Below are 16,028 nucleotides of genomic sequence, written 5' to 3'. Positions count from 1 at the left end.
ACTTTGGCAATTGGGAAAAAAAAAAAAAAAACAACAAGCGGCCTTGTACAGAACAGTGAAAATGCCAAGGACAAGGGTAGTCTACAGTTTTTACTGTAGGATAAATACACATATTTGTTAAAAGGCCTCCCTCTCTTTGGCCATATCAACTCAGTTCAGATCATTAAATACAGACACATTTTCCAAATCACTTCTTTACTTCTCCAAGATCTTCGATGCTGTCATCATCCACCTATGAAACACAAATAATTACATTTCATGAATTATGGTAACGAATGGGAAAATATGGAAGCTACCTGCTTTAAATATGCATTTCTATGGATGCATGTGGTTCACAGACCTCTGGCCACTTCTCCTGAATGACATCGATTATGTCATCTGTAAAGTCTCCCTGAATGATGATCTCGTCCTCCCCTGTTACTGAGGCACCACAGGAGAATTTTTGAGCAAAAAACCTTTGTGCTTCTTTCAGATCAATTTCTGTGTTTTAGAAAAAAGAAAGAGCAAGACTATAATTGGAATTATGCATCAAAGATATTTTTCCATTAAAAAATTTAACCTGCATTTTAGACTTTAAAACAAAATCCACCATAAAAGACAAAGAAGGGCACTATACAATGATTAAAGAGATGATCTATCAAGAAGACATTACCATAATAAACATATACACACCGAACGCCAGGGCTCCAAAATACATAAAACAAACTCTAAACAGCACTGAAAAGAGAAATTGACAGTTCCACAATAGTAGACTTCGACGCATCATTCTCAGTAAAGGACAGAACATCTAGAAATAAACTCACGAAGATACCGAAGAGCTAAAGGGCACAATTAGCCAACATGACTTCATAGACATCTATAGAACACTCCACCTAACAGCTGCAAAGTACACATTCTTTTCCAACGCACATGGAACGTTCTCCAGAATAGACCACATCTTAGGCCATAGAGCAATCCTCAACAAGATCCAAAATGATGAGACAATACAAAGTATCTTCTCTGACCACAATGCCATCAAAGTAGAAACAAGAAGAGCAAAGGAAAAAAATCGATTACATGGAAACTGGATAACACCCTGCTTAAAAACCACTGGGTAATAGAAGACATCAGAGATGGAATCGAAAAATTCCTAGAATCCAATGAGAATAAAAACACATCATACCAAAACCTTTGGGACACAGCAAAGGCAGTCCCCAGAGGTCAATTTATAGCGATAGATGCACATATCAAAAAAGAAGAAAGGGACAAAATCAAAACATTAACTACAGAACTCAAACAAATAGAAAGAGAACAGCAAAAAAAGCCCACAACCACCGGAGAAAGGAAATAGTAAAGATCAGAGCAGAAATAAATGCAATAGAGAACAGAAAAACAATAGAAAGGAACGACAAAACCAAAAACTGGTTCTTTGAAAGGATCAACAAAATCGACAAACCAGTGGCCAGCCTGACAAAAGAAAAACAGGAGAGGACACAAATAACACAAATAAGAAATGAAATGGGGGACACTACAACAGACCCAACTGAAATAAAAAGGGTCATGACAGAATATTATGAAAAACTATACTCCAACAAATTTGAAAACCTAAAAGAAACGGAAAAATTTCTAGAAACACACTACCTACCCAAACTAACACAAAACGATGCTGAACATCTGAACACACCCACAACAAGAGAAAAGACTGAAAAGGTAATTAAAAAAAACTCCCAACCAAAAAAAGCCCTGGCCCAGATGGCTTCACTGCAGAATTCTATCAAACATTCAGAGAAGAGCTTACTCTAGTACTACTGAAACTATTTCAGAACATAGAAAACGAAGCAATACTTCTGAATTCATTCTAAGAAGCCAGCATAACCCTGACCAAAACCAGGCAAAGACATCACAAAAAAAGAAAATTACAGACCAATATCTCTCATGAATACAGATGCAAACACTCTCAACAAAATTCTAGCCAATAGAACTCAGCATCGTATCAAAAAAATAATATACCATGACCAAGTAGGATTCATACCAGATATGCAAGGATGGTTCAACATTAGAAAATCAATCAACATAATCTATCCCATAAATAAAAGGAAAAAAAGAATCACATGATCATCTCAATTGACACAGAAAAGGCATCTGACAAAGTCTAACACTCACTCCTGATACAAACTCTCAGTAAAATAGGTATAGAAGGGAAATTTCTCAACATAATGAAGGGGCATCTACATAAAAAATTTAAACTGCATTTTAAATTCATAAAACAGATTGCTTTAATGGGCTTCATATTTCCTTCAGAACAGTAATTACAAACTACCATAGCAAGTGGTCTTAACAAATCAACTTATATTTTGCAAGGTCAAATAAAGCCTCAGTACATAAAAACAGCATCATCCATACTGTCCATAATTTATTATCATATAGCAAGACCAAAAGAAATTCAGGAACGTATCAATTCCTAGCATTGCATTCAAGTAAGAGTGAGGTGCTTCTGTTTACTGCTTTTTACAAAAATAAAAAGAAACAGAGAAACAAACCTTCATATTTATAATGTGGTCCAGTGACTGTTTTCAATCTGTGCTGACACACGAAAGGGCCCTGGTTTACCTTTTCACCCCAGTTTCACTATTTACTTAAGGCCTCTGGGGACCAAAGGGACTCTGGAGCAGGACACTCTGCTGCCACATGCCTGCCCTCACCCTCTACTGTCATTCCCAGAAGGGACGAGCCATTGTCAACCCTCTGCCACCAGGCCTGCAGAGGACAGACGAGCAGCTTTGGTAGGCTTCACAGGGAATCCTACCCAGCCCTCCTCATCCTACATAAAATGTGTCCCACAAGAGTTCCAGAAAGGAAAAGGTTATACCAGTCCTCTCTACAAAAGACTTTTTACTTTCTCCAAAAATTAATTTTGAAGCTATAGTTAGAAAAGCAAACCCTCATTTTGTATTTTCTGAGTAAAAAAAAGACCTGTAAAGTTTTCGTGATGCCAGATTAACAAAGAGAGAAAACACAGTTCGCACTTTGTTATTTTAAATGTCCTCAAGCCCGAACTCACCAAAAGTTGCAAGGCCACACACTCTTGTTACATATTTCTTCTTCGCTCTCGGAATTTTGGCTATCGTCACCTTCTGTGGTACAGTCTTCTTTTTCTGTTTTATTTGACCCCTTCCACCTTTATTAAGAAAGAGCTCAGCATTAATTGTTTCGTTTTTAACATGAACGATTATAGAATACTAAGTCTTTACATTTGTTATTTTCCAAAAGGTACCAAAAATTAATTTTTAAAGTTTCCTTTCTCTAATATGAAATTAATAAATACATGCATGAGCATTCATTCAACAAACATTTATTAAGTACCTACTATGTGCCAAGCACTGCGCTAAGGGCTGAGCGCACAAAGATGAACAGAACATAGCCCCTGCCCTCCAGGGACTCACAGTCTAGTGAAGGAAGACCAAACAGTTAAGTAATGACAGCAACCTGACTCCTGTAACAGGGTCCATCACTAAGGCACTACCACAGCTTTGCTCAGAACGGCTTACTCTGCTTCCAGAGGGCAGAAAAGGTTCCCTTGAGTAAGTGCCCTCTAAGTCGGGTCTTGAAGGATAAGAAGGGATTGTCCAGGTGCAGGAAGACGGGCTGAGAGGTGTAAGAAAGGGAAAGGGAACAGGTACAGAGATAAGAAAAGGCATTGTATTTGGGAACTACACTTGTTATGACTGAAGGATATTTATGGATATGTGGCAGAAGATACCAGAAGAGCAAAGATTACAGACTAGTCACTAACAGGCTGGTACATCAAGCTCTGATATTTGGACTTTGTACTGTGGACGAGGAGAAGCCATCAAAAGACTTTGCAGGAGTGAAATGACCAGATTTATGTTTTAGCAGAATCACTCTGACTACAGCATGGGGGTGGGTTTGTGAAGGAGAAGGCTGAAAGAAAAGCCAGCGAGGAGGCGCTGGCATTAGTTCAGGCAGAAGTTAATCAAAAGCTGAACCACAGCAGTGGCAAAAGTAATGGACGCAAAGCACAGGACAGAGAGAGTAAGGAGGAAAAACAACAGAATTTAGAACTGTATTAAAGGGGGTGAAGAGAGAGAAGCTAAGATGGCTTGTGGGTTTCTGACTTGGATAGCTGGATATAAACTACGCTTTCACGAACCAAAAAGTAGTAGACTTGGGATGTAATTATTTAATTTTGGAAGTGCTGAGTCTGAGGTGCCTGGGAGACACAGGCCAGGTCTCCAGATAAAGATTTGGAAATCCTAAGTGGTGAAAGAAGGCAGGGATGTGGTAGCAGCATTCAGGGAAAATATGCAGGATGAAAGGTGTCATAGGTTGAACTGTGTCCCCAAAAAATATGTCTATCAATTTGGCTAGGCCATGATTCCAAGTATTGTGTGACTGCCCATCATTTTGTCACCTGATGTGATTTTCCTATGCGTTGTAAATCTTATCTCTCTGATGTTAATGAGACGGGACTACAGGCAGTTATGTTGATGAGGCAGGACTCAATCTACAAGATTAGACTGTGTCTTGGGCCAATCACTTTTGGGATATAAAAGAGAGAAGCTGTCGGAGAGACATGGGGGACCTCATACCACCAAGAAAGCAGTGCTGGGAGCAGAGCGCATCCTTTGGACCTGAGGTTCCTGCACGGAGAAGCTCCTAGACCATGGAAAATTGATGACAAGGACCTTCCTCCAGAGCAGAAAGAGAAAGAAAGCCTTCCCCTGGAGCCGACACCCTGAATTCAGGTTTCTAGCCTCCCAGACTGTGAGAGAATAAACCTCTGCTTGTTGAAGCCATCCACTTGTGGCACTTGTTACAGCAGCACTAGATAACTAAGACAAAGGGGCAAAAGGACAAGGACAAGGGCAAAATCCCGGAAAACACCAACTTTCAAGGAACAGGAGAAAGTCTACACAGGAGACTGAGAAGTGACAGAAAATTAGGAAATGGTGCCACAGTAGCCAAGGAAGTACAACGCTTCAAGAAGAGAGTGGTCAAATGCTCTTACTATTTAGCAATTACCGAGTGACTAATGACTTTTATCAGAGGGGTTTCGGTGGCGTTAAAGTCAGGTTCGGATGAAATAAGGAGCGAACCGTGGACAACAGAATAAAAGTGGGATGGTGAGTCTACTCTTTGTAAAGCAGACTGGCTAGAATGGAAGGAAGGAAGGAAGGGAGAACAAGGCAAAAACAACATGGGTTCTGGGAAGAATATTTTTTAAAAATGGAAAGCCCTCCAAAATATTTATAATCTGATGTTATTCATAGAGGAGAAAAATTAATGAAGAAGAAACACAGGGGGACAAGATCCAGAGTACACATTCAGGAGTTAGTTTTAAAGGAAGAGAGAACAGAAAAGACAGGTATACGCAACAGCTGTAAAAGTATTCTACTGAGCTATCAGAATAAGGAGAATAAATCTTATGTAAACGCACACTCACTCTAAACAGGATATACAGGTATTCTAATAACAAGGTAACAGAGTTTTAAGGTCATAAATAAGCTGTCTGGTCACTTTTTATGTATGTATACAGGGCAAATATGCAAGCTTTCTCAGGTCCAATTTACTGACAGAACCCAAATCACACCACATTTAAGCATCCTCCTAAGACTATGATTTTATCCCTCTATATACATATCCCTCTGTATGATATACATGTGGGATTAAAATAACATTAGATATTCATTTTGGGAACCCTTTTAATACTTATATCTTCTACCAAAACGAAAGATGCATTTAAACAACTCAAAACATAGACTTAAGTCTTACCTCTTTTTTGCTTTTTCTTCTCCTCCTCTTCTCCTACCGTTCCTTGACCCTCGCTAATTCCAGCTTCTTGTTTAGGTGAATTTTCTAGGCATACAAATGAAACCCAAAAGCATTAACATAACTTCATACCTTTAATAAAAGAAATCACCCTTTAAGCAACCTTATACACAAATAAGGCAGTCACCAACACCAGAACATGACATTTATGAAGCCAATGACTTTATTGCTAGATCTCTATTCAGTGACTTCTGAAACGCCATCACGGTGTCTAAATTCTACGGAAGGGAAAGCAATAAAGCCTTTGATATATGAGGAACAGGATTTTTTAACCATGTGAAAGCAGCATAAACCACTCAGGTTCCATAGCAGTGTTGAGCAGATACTAATTTGTTAACAGGAAGTCTGTCCTGGATGAGAAGGGCGTCTTCCCCCTAAAGTCTCAGTCATGTCCTGGGCAGGTTATATTCAGGGCAGACCACATCGACTGACTGCACACGAGACGAGGGTTCTTAACCAACTGCTGACAGTGACTGCCCCAAAGGCCGAGCTTCGGGGTTTGTGCCTCACAGAAAAACCTGGAAATTAAAGCAGCAAATAACCACTGCCGCCAAGTCGATTTCGATTCATAGTGACCCCGTGGGGTTTCCACGCCTGTACATCTCTACAGAAGCAGACTGCCACAATCTTTCTGTAGCAGAGCCACTGGTGGTTTCGAACTGCTGACCTTTTGGTTAGCAGTCGATCACTTTAACCACTGCAAGTAGGGCAATATTAGGTGTATTTAAGGAGGCCTATTCCCAGCCCTAGTTTGTTTGTTTTTTTTTTGGTATTCCCAGCCTGGAGCCCTGGTGGTGCAGTGGTTAAGAGCTTGGCTGCTAACCAAGAGTTTGACAGTTCAAATCTACCAGCAGCTCCTTGGAAACCCTATGGGGCAGTTCTCCTCTGTCCCATAGGGTTGCTATGAGTCAGAATCAACTCGATGGTAATGGGTTTGGGTATATTCCCAGCCCAGGCATCCCCTTCTTCCCACTACCACCTTCATTTTTACTAATCTGGTAAAAGAAGCCACCGATTTGAGCCAACTGAGCAAATCTGCTCCCTCTCCAGTCTTCTCCACTTCAGGCACCGGCAACTCTATTCTTCTAATTGCTTGGACCAAAACCTCAGATGCCTCTTTTGTTCATGCCCCACATCCAGCACATCAGAAAATCCTGTTAGTGCTACCTCCAGAACATATCCAGAATCTGACCATTGTTCACCCCCTCCATTGCCATTGTTCTGGTCTAAGTCATCATCATCTCTTGATCAGATTATTACCAACAGCCTCCGACCATGTCTCCTTGCTCTTCTGCCTATACCCCTTTCTGTGTATTTTTAACACAGCAGCGAAAGTGATGCTGCTGAACAACACTGAGACCTTATCATTCTTCTGTTCAAAACCTTCCAAAAGCTCCTTATCTCACTCACAGTAAAAGCCAAGACTCTGCAATGGTCTACAAGGTCATACAAGATCTAATCCCCCATTACTTCTCTGATTTCATCTCCTCCACCTCCTTCAATCAGTTCCAGATACAATGGTCTCCCCGCTGTATGCTTCTGTCTCAGGGCCTCTGCACTGGCTGTGCCCTCTGCCTGAAATGCTCTTTCTCCGGATATCCACATGGCTCCCCCCTCACCTCCTTTAGGTTTTTATTCAAACATCTTCTTCCCTGCTCCTTCTATCTAAAATTTCAAGTTTCCCCCCAACACTTCCTATCCCCCCGCTTCCCTGCTCATCACTAACATACTGACGTTTTACTTATTCTGTTTACCTTCCTAGAATTTAATTTCCACAACAGCAGGGCATCTTTTATTTCTGCTTTATCCTCAGCAACCTAGAACTGTGTAGCGCTAGTAGGTTCACAATAAATACTTTGTTACATAAATGAGTAAAGATGTATTTGCCCTAAATCATTTACTCTCCTTTGTAAGTTGATACTCAGACTTATCCTGTCGCAAAAGACGACACATGAAACAGTCTGTGACTCCATATAAGGGATTTTAACCCAAGAACTTAAATAGCTTTAAAGTTAATAGATACAGGCAGAACTAATTCTGTAATATCCTACTAGAAGAGGACTTTCATATTTTTTAAAAATAATGTAATATGTCCATTTGTTTCAGCTACAAAAGCTTTCATGATACGAAAAAAAAAAGTTCTTACCTACGGTAAGTTTTGCGAATTCCTTGGGAAAATTTTTCTCTAACCATTGTCTACATTTAGCAACGTCAGGCATATATTCACAATACTAAGAAGAAAAAAGAAATAATAAATTTAACTGTTTGAAAAGTCACAACAAAACATTTTCAAGCAACCAATACATTTTAATTAAAAATCACTCCCTAGACCTGCTATACAAAGAATAATGAAATAACTACGCGACTTCCTAACCACTGGAAAGCTGTATTTGGCTAGGGACCAGGAAATGAACTGTAAAAAATTAGGAATTAAAAAAAGGATCAGGTACCTCTTCAACTGTATCAATTTATTTCCTCTCCATCAAACACAAGGGCCATTAGAAAAAGGAACAAACAAACAAACACAAGCATGTTTGCCTGTGTCTTGCTTTGGGTACACACACCAAACAAAAACCAAACAGCTGCTGTAGAACTGACTCCGACTCACAGTGACCCTAGAGGACGGAACAGAACTGCCCCACAGGGTTTCCAAAGAGTGGCTGGTAGATTAGGAGCTGCTGACCTTTTGGTTAGCAGCCACGTTCTCAACCACTGTGCCACCAGGTCTCCACGGGGCACACAGGTGCCTCATTATTTTCATGGCTTGCCCATTGAGCCTGACTTAGAAGCTTATTAACAGAAAGTCTTAAACACAATTTCTGCTCGTTCTTTCCTCTGCCTGGACACGTAAATTTTGGCTTTAAGGTTACTATTATGAAGGAGATCAAAAATGCGAAGAAGAAACTAGTCCACAGGATGCACAGGCCACACAAACCAGGCCTCTTCTAACCTGAAACCAGAAGAACTAGATGGTACCCGGCTAGCACTATCAGCTATGACCAGGGACACAATAGAAGGTCCCAGATACAATCGCAGGAAAAAACAGAACAAAATTCATATTTATAAAAAAGGCCAGACCTACTGAACCAACAGACTAGAGGAATCCTCTAAGATACCTTTTGAACTTCGCACTGAAGCTACTCCTGGAGGTCACCTTTCAGCCAAACAATAGATTGGCTTATAAAATAAGCAATACCACCCATGAGTAGTCTCCCTTAAACAATCAACTATATGAGATCAAATGTTCAACCTTTACCCAAAAGCAAAGATGAGAAAACAAGGAGGGGCAGGGAAATCGGACGAATGGAAACAGGGAACCCAGGGTGGAAATGGGGAGAGTGCTGACACATTGTGGGGATTAGGAACAAATGTCAAAGCAGAATTTGTATATGAATTATTGAATAGGAAACTAATTCGGAGTGTAAACTTTCACCTAAAACACAACAAATGTTTTTTCTTTTTTTAAAAAAAAAAAAGCTTGCGAACGTCCACCCAACATGTAATAGTAGTTCTCTATTCGCCTAAAGCAGCAGAGGAAGGAGGGGATCCAGGAATTGGAGAAGGAACTGGACTGCAGGTCTGTCTCCATGAGCTACTTACTGACTCCTTTGCCATGAGACCAGAAGAACTGGATGCTGCTGGGCTACCGTTACTGAACAATTTGATCAAGGAATTAATAGATTAAATCCCGATCAAAAACGGGGAAAATACGAAACGGAATTTCAAATTGTTACAGAATCCAGACTTACAGGATCTACTGAGACTGGAGGAACCCCCAAATCTATTGCTGTGAACCAAAATTATCCCCTGAAGTCATCTTTAAACTAAATAACAGTTTAGCTAAATTAAAAAAAAAAAAAACAAACCACTGCCAGGTCGATTCCGACTCATAGCGACCCTATAAGACCAAGTAGAACTGCCCCATAGGGTTGCCAAGAAGCGCCTGGTGGATTCGAACTGTCAGTCTTTTGGTTAGCAGCCAGACTCTTAACCACGATGTCACCAGGATTTCCTCAGCTAAATTAGTAAAGAGTATTTGCAATGAGCATTGTGCTCTTTTAAAGAATTATGTATATATGAGATCAAATTGACAACAGTAACTCTAAAGCATAGATGAGATGTTTAGCGGGTAGTGAGTCTAAGTCAACGGAGCTGAAACAATATGGGTAGATAGTGGGAACAGTGATACAACATGAAGGATGTAACCAGTGTTACTGAACTGTACCCGCAGAAACTGCCAAATGGGTTTAAGTTCTGTTGTGTAGATTTTCACCAAAATTAAAAAAAAAAAGAATTTACAAGACTATAAAATTATTTCAAATCAAAGTTCTCTATATCCACTGCCACTGAGTCCATTCCGACTCACAGTAACCCTACAGGACAGAGGAGAACTGTCCCATGGAGTTTCCAAGGCTGTAAATCTTTACGGAAGTAGACTGTCACATCTTTCTCCCATGGAGCAGCTGGTGGGTTTGAACCACTGACCTTCCGGTTCGCAGCTGAGCGCTTTAACCACTGTGTCACCAGGGCTCCTTAAAGGTCTCTATAAAAGGTTGAAACTCTACTATGGAATGATAGAAAATGAAAAATAGGAGGAAAAAAAGTTTGCAAGTTAGCTCTAAAATGACAACAACTATAATAAAAAAGAAATAATAAAACACTGGGAAACACTCCGTTTTTATGACTTGCAACAATCTGAATCACAATAATATAAACTGGTCTTTAAATATGAACTAAATTCAGATTGGACCTATCTGTTCATGTACTTTATTTTTTTTACACTATCATTTAAAGTATACCAGGAAAAAAAAGACCTCAACTGCCTAAGTTAAAAAAGAGAATTTTAAAAGGACTTACCTCTGTTGGTAATGAACAGACTATAGAAATGGAGAGAAAAAAAAAAAGATTTAAAAATTAAAAAAAAATAAAACAGGGCTCATCGTTACTTTTAAATTTGAAAAAATGTTTCATTTCTACTTTCTTCCTTTAGCTTTTGTGTATCATACTTTTTCAAATGCTACCCTTCACAGCTTTTTTAATGTAAACCACACGTAACTATTTGAGGTAGTATCTTGATTTTTTGATCTAAAGAATGTCTCCTTCTGTCTGATGTGGTATTACTGCTATAAACCCATAAACTGAAAGTTATCATAAGAAAACATCAGACAACCCTAAAGTGAAGGACATTCTACAAAATAATTGACCCGTCTTCTTTAAAAATATCAATATCCTGAAATACAAACAGAAACTGTTCCAGATTAAAGGAGACTACGGAGCAGTCCTACTCTGCACACATTAAGTCTCCGTGAGTTGAAATCAACTAGATGGTAACTAATAATGACAACAAAGAGACACATCACTTGAATGCAACACATGATCTTGGATTCTTTTTTTTTTTCTCACAAAGGATATTTTTGGGAGAATTGAGAAGAATTTCAATCAGATCTTTAGATAAAATAATTGTATCAATGTTGAGAGAGAGAGAGCACATGCACAAATGTAGAAAGTCTGGATGGAAGCTCTCCAAAAATTTTTTGTGTATTCTTGTAACTTTTCTGTAAACCTGAAATTACATGCAAAATATTAATTGTTGAATTTTGATAGAGGTAAAGAGGCTTTCCTTGTATTACTCTTTAAAATTTTCTCTATATTTAAATATTTTCATAATTAAAAATTGGGGGAAATTAATGTAAAATTAAATATGACTTTTTAGGTTTTATACCAAGAAAACTGTCTGAAATATTCCAAAGTGCTAAGAAAACAAGGCATTTCCAATTCACAAATTTGTGTATTGAAAATCAGGAAGAACACTGAAAAAGGAAAAAAAAAATCCTGAAATTCAAACAGCTTAGCCTGGTATTCAGGTCCCCCACAATCCGGCCCAAACCATATTTTCATCCTATTCATGCTATTCCTCTTCATAAATCCCACATAACCAGAAAGTAACACTTGAAATTCCCTCTCCATTCCCCAGACTTTCCTACCTCTCTTCCTTTGCTCCTTTGCCTGGCACATCTTTCCTTCTGCCTTTTTGTGCCTACCTGACAGCTACCTTTTCTTCAAAGCCTGGTTCAACCGCTGTCACCTCTATGAAGTCTTCCCTGATTCCCTACAAGTGAATGAAATCTCTCCTTCCCTTGTACTGCCACTAAACTTTACCTGTATCTTTCTTTCAGCCATCAGTAATATCCACCCTGTGTAAGATATGAATAGACTAACAGCAGGGCCATGCCAATTTATCATTCCTGCACAGAGCTTAGCCCAGGACCTGATACATCATAAGCACTCGATAAATAAATATCCATTCGATTAGTACTTTTCTTATATTTTTTGTAAATTATTAATTCACTATGACGACATCCCTATTAACAATGTCATCATACTTTCCACTATTTTTATAAAGCAGTAGAGTTAGAAGCCACCTAAAAGGCACAGTCTAAACCGGTATCTACCATTGGTTTATTCAACTAGAAACGTAACAACTGCACTCCACAGGGTTTTCAAGGCTGTGACTTTACAGAAGCAGATCGCCATGCCTTTCTTCTGAGGTGCTGAGTAGGTTTCAACTGACAATCTTTTGGTTGGTAGTCGAGCACTTAACCATTGCACCACCCCAGGACTTCAAGAATGTTTTTACGAAGAATAGAAGCCAGTGTTGTTCTGGATATTGAAAAATCACCCTTAGACAGAAATGAAACTTGCAGTAGCTTCCACCTAGCAGTGCTACTTCACTGAACCCTTGAGACCATAAAAAGCACATCTTATCCTTTACTCACACGTTGTTATCGTTGTGTGCCACTGAGTCGATTCTGACTCACAGCGACCCTACAGGACAGAACAGGACTGTACGGGAGCAGGTCACCAGGTATTTTTTCCTGCGGAGCGGCTGGTAAGTTCGAACTGCAGACCTTTTGGTTAGCAGCTGAGCACATAACAACTGCGCCATTGGGGCTCCTGTTTACTCACATAGGCTTTCAAATTGAAAACGTCATTCCACAAGGAACCGTCATAAAATTACAACAGGAACCTATATTCTGGGCATTTTATTAGTATAAAGGTACCAGTTTCTCAAGCAGCCTTAGTTGTACTCCTTAATTACAGAAAAATAATAAAACAGGATTTCTAGAGGCTAACATTCTTACTAGTCTTTCCAACTTCCCACCAATGAAACAATTTCTTCATGTGGTGAAATCCACCCAGCTCACCTCACTCCAAGTGCATCCTCGAGGATCTGTTTGGTGTTTCCCCCTTCCTTAGAGAAACTCACATACTTTCCACTTTCAGACCATTATCTCTAAGGCTGATAGTCCCAAATCTTTATTTCCCTGCTGCCAATTTCAAAGTACTTGAATTCTTCCATTTCGATAAACTAAAAAACTCATTGTATTAGAAAATGAACCTATCATCCATTTCTAAATCTAATTCTTCTCAACCTCATCACTTTTAGTAGCATCCCCATTTTTCAACTATTCCAGTTTAGAAATCATGGACTTCATCTCTGAATCTTTTTCCTTTAGTAGCTGGCATTTACTGACTAGTTACTAAGTTTTTGTGCTAGATGCTGTACCAGGAACTTTACACAAATCATCGGACTTAAGATGTAACATAACCTTCATTTCGAAAACCTCAGAAACAGACCTCTCAACTTTGGAGAACTTAAGTAACTTACCCACGGTCACACAGCAGGTAAGCGCTGGAGTCAGCAGGCAAACCCTGGTCTGTGAGGCCAAGTAAACCCAATGACCAATATCATAACAAAACTCAATCAACTCTACAAAAAGTTCCCCTGCCTACTCTTCTGTCCAGATATTGTACACTAATTTTATTTTACTATCAAAGATACTCAGGTGATGAGTTGCTAGTTTCAAACTCAATGACATCACTTCTTCTTCTACAAGACTTAAACTCTAGGTGAGGTCTCAATAGAACTCACAAGAAGGTTGAGGTCCACAAGACGAGGGACCTTGTCTGACTTCTTCATGACTCAGTCCCCAGCCTCTGAAACATTCCCAGTCACAAGTACACAAAAAGATTCTGAGTGAATAAATAAATCTAGCCCTCTTACTGTCCTCAGTCTTCAAATTTTTCTGAAACAGTCCAAGGTGCTAATAAAATAGGGTGCCTCCAATCCACAAATTTCTGTATTGAAAATGAGAAAAAACACTCAAAGAAAAAAAAAACCTGAATAAATTTAATATATTAATAATCAAACCGAGATGATTTTCTTGAGATCACCCTACTATATCCATCACTCCAATCTCATCTTCTCCCACTCCTTATCTAATACCTACACTACACTAATACAAAGCTGCTCATATTTCCACAGGCACACATCAAGCTTTTTCCTGCATAGCTATTCCCTCCTCCTGGGATGCCCTTCCCCACTTTTTCATCCAGTCCTTACCATCTTCCAAGAAATCCTCCTTTAGTAGCCAGACTAGCACTTAAACATTAGGCTGAAATGCTCTATTTGCACGTCTCTATTCCAACTGGAGGTCCCTGGGTGGCACAAATGATTTGTGCTCAGCTGCTAAACCAAAGGTTAGTGGTTTGAAGCCACCCAGCGGCACCTCGGAAGAAAGGCCTGGCAATTGGCTTCCATAAAGATTACACCAGGAAAACCCTATGGAGCTCAGTTCTACTTTGTAACACATGGAGTTGCCATGAGTCAGAATTGACTCAATGGCAAAGAGAAAAAAATTCCAACTGGACTGTAAACTTCTCCAGGCCACGTAGCAGACGCAGTCAGGTAGGTTATCTGTTAACCCATGCATCCTCCTCACCAACCCTCCCCCCTGCAATTAAGGATTCATCAAAGGGCAAAGACAGATGAAAGAAGCGTAACAGGACTAAATGTGAAGCTATGATCACAGTGCATAAAAATACAGTGAGAAAAGACCATTTTCTGCCTTCCAATACTTGCCTCCACAATAAAGGACTCGAAGTGGGTAATCTGTATCTAACTTGGCATTGCTCTTCGGGTCTCCTTTACTATCAGGCCCACTGGACTCAGAAAGGTCAGTAGCCATCTCACAAACCTGCAAGTGAGGAAAATAACACCCCTTTACTCTACTGGACCAAGACCCCAGTCTCGCCTTCTTCCACCAGAAACCCCCTCACCCCAAATCAGTTTCATTTCTCTGTAAAGCAAAGGATACAAGCTGCACTAGGATTCACAAAATACGAGCAATTTTGGGTGCAACACTGACCAGGACCACAGGTCTACAGAGAAGCAAGAAGTGGCAGTGAGATTCCTAGCAAATGGTCCATGCAGGACTGGGGGTGCGCGGGTGGGGGGTGGAGGGGACTCATGAGGAAAAGTAAGGAACCAATGGGAAAGGGATGAAAAAGATGGGGAGGGTGACCTCGGCAAAGACGAGGCAGAGGTCTTGGGGTGATCTAAGAGGAACGTAAACTGCAGCAAGAGAGAATGGCTACAATGCCAGCGGTGACCTGAGGCTGAAAAAGCCCACGAAAGGGTGGGGGCAGCGAAGTGCCAAGGTAGACACACAGGAGTCAGAAAAGGGAGAAGGGGGGGCGGGGAGACCAGAGGCTGAGGGGAGAAAACGGGGACAGCAGAACCAGGAAGGGTCGGAATAAAAGAGCACTGAGGCGACGGCCGGGTGGGAGGGGAGGAGGTCTGAGGCGAAGGGGCAACCCCGGGGACACCAGAGGGGCCCATGTGGGCGGGGGTGTGGAGACGCCCGGCCCGGCCCCCTTCGCCAGGCAGCACCTGTTTCCCCCACGCTCTCTACGAGCTTCTCTAAAGCGGGAGAGACACAAGGGGCCGTTACCCAAGCGGTCGCACAGCTCCCGCCGCCTCCACTCCGGCCGCTCTCGCCAGCTGAAGCGACACATGCAACTCCTCTTTCCCGGCCAGTGCCGCCCGAGCGCCCGTCGGCCAGCCGCGCTCCCGCGAGACAATTGGCCTTTATCGCAAGATTCAGGCCGCCGCTGGGCCGGATGTCGCGAAAAGCCCGCAGGCGACGGAGGAGGAGTAAGCAAGGAGCATGCGCATTGCTCTCAGGGGCCGAGAGGCTGAGGGCCAGTAGATGGCGCTCGTTACCCGTTGGAAAGGATGGGGAGCTTCTGCTTAGCTGAGCCCGGCGTAGGCGATCGGCGCGCGGAAGGGGACGCTGATGGAAAAGCAAAGACGTGCACCTGAGTCAGAAATGACTTCCTGTTGATGAGCCCAAGGA

The 16,028-nt window shown here is 41.0% G+C and overlaps 1 protein-coding gene across 1 annotated transcript; it reads right to left on the bottom strand.

Moving 5' to 3' along the window:
• Window positions 1–15,741, bottom strand: DENR (density regulated re-initiation and release factor). Its single transcript, XM_004384972.2, has 8 exons — window positions 15,624–15,741; window positions 14,753–14,867; window positions 10,687–10,706; window positions 7,976–8,060; window positions 5,773–5,856; window positions 3,041–3,157; window positions 341–480; window positions 1–232 (listed from the first exon to the last, which is right to left on the bottom strand). The coding sequence occupies exons 2-8, from the start codon at window positions 14,856–14,858 to the stop codon at window positions 188–190; spliced, it is 597 nt and encodes a 198-aa protein (XP_004385029.1). The 5' UTR covers window positions 14,859–14,867; window positions 15,624–15,741; the 3' UTR covers window positions 1–187.
• Between the last annotated feature and the right edge of the window lie 287 nt (window positions 15,742–16,028).

Source organism: Trichechus manatus, unplaced genomic scaffold (assembly GCF_000243295.1).
Source record: "Trichechus manatus latirostris isolate Lorelei unplaced genomic scaffold, TriManLat1.0 scaffold00131, whole genome shotgun sequence".
In the NCBI taxonomy this organism is placed as follows: Eukaryota; Metazoa; Chordata; class Mammalia; order Sirenia; family Trichechidae; genus Trichechus; species Trichechus manatus.
This window is presented reverse-complemented; position numbering and strand designations above follow the sequence as displayed.

Bases quoted from the DNA above. Each gene is read 5' to 3' on its own strand.
- DENR (XM_004384972.2), bottom strand. From the start codon at position 14,858: ATGGCTACTGACCTTTCTGAGTCCAGTGGGCCTGATAGTAAAGGAGAC. The intron at 10,707-14,752 runs GCAAGTATTGGA...CCATTTCTATAG, and splicing joins TCGAGTCCTTTATTGTGGAG to TCTGTTCATTACCAACAGAG. The intron at 5,857-7,975 runs GTAAGAACTTTT...TTGTATGCCTAG, and splicing joins ATTCGCAAAACTTACCGTAG to AAAATTCACCTAAACAAGAA.